Source organism: Equus przewalskii, chromosome 10 (assembly GCF_037783145.1).
Source record: "Equus przewalskii isolate Varuska chromosome 10, EquPr2, whole genome shotgun sequence".
Taxonomy (NCBI): Eukaryota; Metazoa; Chordata; class Mammalia; order Perissodactyla; family Equidae; genus Equus; species Equus przewalskii.
The window spans coordinates 60,445,092-60,452,867 of NC_091840.1; the positions used below are offsets into that span (position 1 = coordinate 60,445,092).

A 7,776-nucleotide genomic window follows, 5' to 3' on the forward strand; every position below is an offset into this window, starting at 1 on the left:
CGACAAAGGAGCTAAGAACATACAATGGAGAAAGGAAAGTCTCTTCAATAAATGGTGTTGGGAAAACCGGAGAGCCACATGCAAAGTGAAAGTAGGCCATTATCTTTTGCCTTAAATAAAAATTAACTCAAAATAGATTAAAGACTTGAAGGTAAGATGTGAAACCGTAAAACTGTTAGAAAATATAGGTAGTACACTCTTTGACATCGGTCTTAGAAGGATCTTTTCAAATATCATGTCTTCTCAGACAAGAGAAACCAAAGAAAAAATAAACAAATGAGACTTCATCAGACTAAAGAGCTTCTGTGAAGCAAAGGAAACCAGGAACAAAACAAAGAGACAACCCACCAACTGGGAGAAAATATTTGCAGATCAAATATCCAACAATTCAAAGGGACTTATGCACCCCTATGTTCATTGCAGCACTGTTCACAATAGCCAAGACCTGGAGGCAACCCGTGTGCCCATTGACCAATGAATGGATAAAGAAGGTGTGGTATGTATACACAATGGAATAGTACTCAGCCATAAAAAAGACAAAATTGTCCTATTTGCGACAACATGGATGGACCTTGAGGGTATCATGTTAAGCAAAATAAGCCAGACAGAGAAAGACAAACACCATATGATTTCACTCATGTGGAATATGAACAAACACGTGGACAAAGAGAACAGATTAGTGGTTACCAGAGGGGAATGGGGTTGGAGGATGGGCATAAGGGGTAAACAGGTACATATATATGGTGACTGACAAATAATAATGTACAAGTGAAATTTCACAATATTATAAAATATTATGACCTCAATAAAAGTTTTTTTTTAATGTGTTAGGGTTTCACTTTTTAAAATGCAAGGGCAGTGTAAATTACATCTCCGTGAAATTAATGTTTAAAGATGCAAGGGCACTTTGAAAGTGATATGTTAAGAGAAGCAAGATGCAGAAGACACACATCGTATGAGTCCGTTTCTATGAAATGTCCAGAACAGGCAAATGCACAGAGACAGAAAGGAGATTGGTGGTTGCCAAGGACTGAGAGGATGGGAGAATAGGGAGTAACTGCTTAACAGGTTTAAGTGTGATGAAAATGTTTTTGAACTACGTAGAGGTGGTGTTTGCACATTGCAAATAGATTAAATGCCACTGAATTATTCACTTTAAAATGGTTAATTTATATTATATGAATTTTACCTCAATAAAAAAATGCAAGAGCAGGGATTTGTGTGTGTGTGTGTGTGTAAGTTTTGCACCCCTTAGCATCTATAATGGTGCTTAGCACATAGTAGATGTTCAAGAAATAGTTATTGAATAAACATATGGTGCTTAAAAATACACATATGAATTTATTTACTTATTGCTCTCTGTGCTTTCCCCTGATTATACTGAGTCACTATAAATTCACTTAGTGCTCGGGTCTGAACTGCTTTTGTGATTTCTTTTTTTATAGATAGAAGATGGTGAAATTTTTGCAAGTATTAATCAGAAGGATGGTATGGTCAGTTTCCATGATAACCCTGAAAAATATAATAACCCTGCCATGCTTCATAACATTGACCAGGAGGTAAATATGAATGCTACCTTTTGATTTGTGTGTGTGAGAGGAAGATTAGCACTGAGCTGACATCTGTGCCAGTCTTCCTCTTTTTTGTATGTGGGATGCCACCTCAGCGTGGCTTGATGAGTGGTGGTAGGTCTGCACCCAGGCTCTGAACATGTGAACCCTGGGCCAGGCCCCGTTTTGATTTTTTCGATTGCTGTTTGAGATGCTGTGTTTGAAATACTGCCCCTATGCTCCAGGATAATTTTAGTTTTAAATATAGGTATTTCCCAACTAGTTTCTAGGAACATCTTAGTTTCTAGAAAGTTAATTTCAAAATGGGCTGCTTTAAAACTTCCAGATTGTGTGGTTATAAGTAAACGGTCGGTTAGATTTCCCATCTAGCTCACCAAAGCATACTTAACTCCTAAAACACTGAAGGGTCTTAAAATTGGCTCAATTTTATCCATACCCAACCGCCACTTATAATGCAGAGCCTTGTTTCTGTGGTAAGATGTATTCAGAGTTCCAGTCTGGGAGGTCAGAAAACATCTCTCTGTGTGAAGATGGGGGGTAAGCGGGTGGCTGGAGGGGGAGAGCTGCCCCGCAGCCCTCTGTCAGGCAGCAGGCGTGGGCCACAAAGCGGGCGTGGAGGCACCTTCTGCGGTCCTGCTGCGCTGAGTGCCATGCTGGGCTCTGGCTGAGTTGGAATTGTGTGGGCTGTTGGTATTTCTCACGTCTGATTGGGAAATAGATTGAACTGAACATTGAATCTGAGACCTAAAAGAAATGCAAAGTAGCGTAGTATACTTCCACAGTCCCTTTTTTGCAATTCAAAATCAAAAATAAAACGCTGAAAACTGGAAGTTTTTTTGGTAACTCATTTGATGGCAAATATCACCTGAAATAATGTATAGTCTTTATTTGTCCCACTTAGTGTGAATATTTTTAGGTTTCACTGCAAAAGATATTAATGTTTGGTTATGGGCTGCTACCCTAGATCCTACTGGGATGTTAGATAATATACAGTACTTGTACTGTATTAATTTTCTAAATTCAAAAAATTCTGATTCTAAAACCTATCCAGCCCCAGGGGTTTCAGATCAACAGACTGTGAAACTGTAGCGCCCATATTAATAGCTTAGGTTAAAAAGGGTGTAATTGACCCAAACCTGTTTACTAACCATCTTCAAACATGTCTATCACACAGATGCTGAAGTGCATAGAGTTGGATGAGCGGCTGAAGGCCATGGACCAGGAGATCACAGTGAACCCCCAGTTTGTGCAAAAGGTGATTAGGGTTCTGCTCATTAAGTAGACTTGGGCTGGATGGAGGAGGAGGGGTGTTCCCACATCAGGAATGTGAACTTGCTTTCAGGTTAAATGTTTAGTTGCCAGAAGTTTTTGAAAATCTTTATCACTAAGTTCACAGAGAGACTCACTGAGAGCCTCTTCAAACTACAGCCAGGAAGTGTGATTAGGGGGTGCATAGGTGGCTCCTGGAATTGCCTCCTCTCCGTTGTACAACAGGGTGTCTGCCCTCTGGGAGGGATGGGTGTGCTTGTTTGGGGCTGGTCGGAAACCCTTGACAAGGGCAAATATAAATACACTGTCTTGCTGTCTCCTTTACAGAGCATGGGCTCACAAGAAGATGATTCAGGAAACAAACCATCTAGTTATTCTTGAAACTAACGTCCATCCTGAATTAAACGAAAGGAACTGTCACCTTGGCCAGTGGCAAGTGTCAGGAGGGCAGCAGGGAGGACCAAGCCTGTCTCACCTGGACGTTTAGAAATTACTTTTTATTTTGACATCTTCAGTCCTATGTGCTTTCAGAAAATCATTCTGTCTGCAAAGAAAGGAAAAAAATTTCAAACTTTAAAGTCTGTTGTGGATTTATTTATCCTCAGATTAATGTTGTTATTCATTAAATCTACCTTTTGTTTTAAATTACTTGAACATTGATGTGTCTTCTGTATCACTTTTTTTCCCTCAGAAAAGTTTTTAAAGAACACATTCATTATGAACAGAAACAGTTAGATTTTAGGAATTTGGGGAAAACTTGAATCTAAAGTTGGTATCAGTTGCCTTTAAAAACAAAAAGCTGGGAGAGTCCATAAGGCAGAAGCTAATTTTTTATAATTAGAATTAACATGCAATTTTAGTGACAGCACGAATTATGAATTAAAGAGGTGCTCTTTCTAATCTTTGGTGTGTGCTACACTCTTTTGTAGTCTTGAGAATGGCTTTTTTTTTTTCTGACAAAGACTAGCCCTGACCTAACATCTGTGCCAGTCTTCCTCTATTTTGTATGTGGGTTACCACCACAACGTGGCTGACAAGTGATGTAGGTCTGCTCCTGGGATCCAAAACCCTGAACCTAGGCTGCCAGAGTGGAGCATACCAAACTTAGCCACTACGCCACGGGGCTGGCCATAAGAGAATGCTTTGTTTTCTTTTGTTGTGTTGTGAAGAAGATTCACCCTGAGCTAACATCTGTTGCCAATCCTCTTTTTTTTTTGCTTGAGCAAGATTAGCCCAGAGCTAACATCTGTGCCAGTCTTCCTCTACTTTGTATGTGGGACGCCTCCACAGCATGGCTGAGGAGTGGTGTAGGTCTGTGCCCAGGATCCAAACGTATAAACCCAGAAGAGGAGCACGTGGAACTTTAACTACTCGGCCAAGGGGCTGGCCCCCTGAGAATGGCTTTTTATAAGACAAATGCCCAACTTTGCTGCTTTTTCTTCTAGAAGCATTTTCAATTAAACTGCACAGCTGCATCTTAATTATGTTCAGAGTCCCTCCTCTACGGAACTCTGAAATGCATTTGACTAGGGTTTGCTGACTGAGCCCCAGAATGGTAAGAAGCCTTTATAAAATGGTCAGATTAAACTAGAATTTGGTCCTTAAAGAATGTTTCTCTCTCACCAGCAACATTCACTTTTTAAAAATGTGTCAACTTGGGTAGTCGATCACATTTTCATTATTTACAAAAAGGAAACTCTGACACTTCATGAGTCACAGTACAAAGTTGCCCCTAATAGAGAGGCCTTGCGGGCCATGTGGTCTATTGTGACAACTGCTCTGCTCTGCTGTAGGAAAGCAGCCTCAGGCGATGTGATATGTCACTGAGTGGCTGTGGCTGTTTTCCAGTAAAGTTGATATAAAAATAGGCAGAGGGCGGGATTTGACCCCTCATCTAAACCCTCAGATTCTCCAGATCACATTAGTACTGCTGTGGGCTGCACATTTTCACTTATGCCTACATATACCTGTACTTAAGATGGGGGCAGCCCCGGGGCCGAGTGGTTGAGTTTGCGCGCTCCGCTTTGGTAGCCCAGGGTTTCACTGGTTCGGATCCTGGGTGCGGACATGGCACTGCTCATCAAGCCATGCTGAGGTGGCGTCCCACATGCCACAACCAGAGGCACTCACAATTAGAGCATACAACTATGTACTGGGGGGCTTTGAGAAGAAAATAAAAGAAGATTGGCAATAGTTGTTAGCTCAGGTGCCAATCTTTAAAAAAATAATATTTAATGGAAATGTTCCTTTTATCAGTGTAGCAAATTACGCTTTTCAAAAAAAAAAATTGGACAACTTCTGATTTACCTGGATCTGAATTAAAATCACTTCAGTGTGAGAATCCTAGTAGCTGCCGGTCACGGCTATTTCAAGAGTAACTCTCTTGTGGGCTTCTAATCAAGTGGACACTTAGTTTTTTCCCAAAATGGATTCACTAAAACACATTATTTTGAAACTTTGAACTCAAAAAGGGGTATGGTACTTAGGGCCTCATCCTAACATTTACAAACCACGTGTCCTTGTCCCTCATGTCAGTGTTGGAAGAGGAGTGCTTGTTGTTGTTATCTCTCAGCTTTACACCCATGTTTATGCATTCATTCTGATTCTGGGGCTAGAAGTCTGCAAATCACTTTTTTTTTTTTTTTTTGGTGAGGAAACTTGGCCCTGAGCTGACATCTGTGCCAGTCTTCCCTCTATTTTGTATGTGGGACGCCGCCACACAATGGGTTGATGAGCGGTGTGTAGGTGCATGCCTGAGATCCAAAAGCATGAACCCAACCACTAAGCCACCAGGCCAGCCCGTTTTTTTTTTTTTTTTTTTTTTTTTGCCAGCAAGAGGCAGACTATAAGGCAAGGGAGGGAAGAGGGACAGACTCCTTGCTCTCTGCGTCCTGTTGAAGAGTGAGACCCCAGCGACAGCCCTTCATGCTGGCGAGGAGGGTTCAGCAGCAGCCCTGAGCCCCAGGTTGAGCCTTTCCCATGCTCCCAGTCAGCCTCATCGCCCTCCCTCAGAGACACTGGCCCCGAAAGGCAAGCCTCTCCCACTCCCCACACAGGTTGGGGACCCAGCCTCTTCCCTTTGTTCCCCTAGTCCTGAGGGTGCTATCTGCTTCCTGCAGTTACTACCTTGCTGAGACTTTTCCCTTCTCCAATATCTGGTTAATGGATCTATTAAATTCTTTGTTAAAGAGCCTGGTGAGCGGTTTGTCTCTCCTGACAAGAGTTACATTTGAACATCTTATGGGATGGAGGAGATGCGTGGCCTGGTTTGTTACTAAGAAGAGTGTGAGACTTGGCACATGCTGCTTCCGACAATATGTTGCCTGGCTCGGCCTGTGTCTCGTCTTGAGGACTCACCAGAATCCACCTGCTGAACAGTTAACACGGACTTAGCTGTTCCTTTGAGTTAATTCCCGGCAGCAAATTATTTTGTGAACATTTATGTATACCTGTAGCATTTTGATGGTGCCAAAGATGGCGAGTTTGTACCTAGGGAATTAGGGCAGTTTCTGAGGTCCAAGGAGGCAGGCTTGAGTTGTTCACTGGTGGACCTACCAGTTCTCTGAGGACTTTTCAAGGAAATCTCAAATATTAATAAATACTCTGGATTAATGAGAATAATTGCCCTCAGAATTCAGTACCGAATCACATACGTGTTTTTATTCATATTCGTACAAGTGAACTGCCCAAAGGGACCATGTTTAACTTTTAATACACACTTTCTTAACTATGTATGCTTGGTCTGAGATCTCCAGTTTGGGATATACTGGTAAAAGTTATTCTTTAAAGAAACATCTGGTTGTATGTTTTTGAAATGGCAGTAGATGTTTTCCGAGCCAAAGAATGGTACTAATGCGCAATAAAGCAGCGGGATTTTGCTGCGCTGTAAGCCTGTATGGATGGTTCCTTCTTGACTTTGTTTAGTAAGTTGAAATCCCAAAGAAAACTAGGTAATAGAACATTATTGTGAAAGATGCCAACTGGCCTTAGCAATACAATGATGCCTATGTAACCCAATGAGGAACAAATACTTCTACTTTTCCAGCAAACAATTCGGCAGAGGGGAAAGTCAAGTCTTAGGTTTTTAGGTGGGCTGAACTGTTGGTGTTCACTGGCAGACCAACGTTGTTCAAGTTCCCTCCTCCTTCTATGCCAGCGGTCAAGTTGTACACTAATTCTTTCTTGCTAAGTGCGTTTCAAAGATGCAGTTTTGGGTTTAAGTTCTAAGTTTCTGGGTTGTAACCTGAAATGGTAGCCAATTTGTAGAAGAAAACATTGTTTGGACATAAGTCTGAGCAATTACAATTGCAAAGGAACCAGAGAAAATAAACAACTGTGTCAATCAGATATTTATGAATAGGAAAATGTGATGGCTATGTTTTTTAGGCAGCTGAATGATTAAATGATGGTGAACAAAGATGAAATCCTATCTGCCTCCTTTCTTGAAATCAAAAGTTGAGACCAGAGAACCTTAATTGCAAAATGCATTTAGTAAGCCTGGGTCCATAATAAACCATTAAAGTTTATTATGAGACTAAAAGGAAACCACTTGGTATTTAACAAGCAGCTATATTAGATTAAAACACAGAAAGCTTATCAAGAGAATTCTCATTCGGGGAGGGTGTTCATTTTTCTTTTGCTGAGAAAGATCTGCCCTGAACTAACCTCTTCCAATCTAGCCAATCTTCCTCTTTTTTTTTTCCCCCTCCCCAAAGCCCCGGTACGTAGCTGTATATTCTAGTTCTAAGTCCTTCTAGTTCTTCTATGTGAGCCGCTGCCACAGCATGGCCACTGACAGAAGAGTGGTGTGGTTCCACAAGTGGGAACCAAATCCGGGCCACCAAAATGGAGCATGCTGAACTTTAACCACCACGTCATCAGAGCTAGCTCAGAGGGTTAATTTTTAAAAGCTTTCTGAAAGTGCTATGGTAAAAAA

The 7,776-nt window shown here is 41.4% G+C and overlaps 1 protein-coding gene across 2 annotated transcripts in view; it reads left to right on the forward strand.

Moving 5' to 3' along the window:
- Positions 1 to 3,488, forward strand: part of COPS3 (COP9 signalosome subunit 3) — a 34,662-nt gene extending 31,174 nt beyond the window's left edge. For both annotated transcript variants that reach the window (XM_070563673.1, XM_070563674.1), the window contains exons 10-12: positions 1,446 to 1,559; positions 2,746 to 2,826; positions 3,168 to 3,488. In XM_070563673.1, coding sequence (XP_070419774.1) covers positions 1,446 to 1,559; positions 2,746 to 2,826; positions 3,168 to 3,221 — 249 coding nt within the window. In that variant the 3' untranslated portion in view covers positions 3,222 to 3,488. The remainder of the gene's footprint in view (positions 1 to 1,445; positions 1,560 to 2,745; positions 2,827 to 3,167) is intronic.
- The last annotated feature ends 4,288 nt before the right edge of the window (positions 3,489 to 7,776 follow it).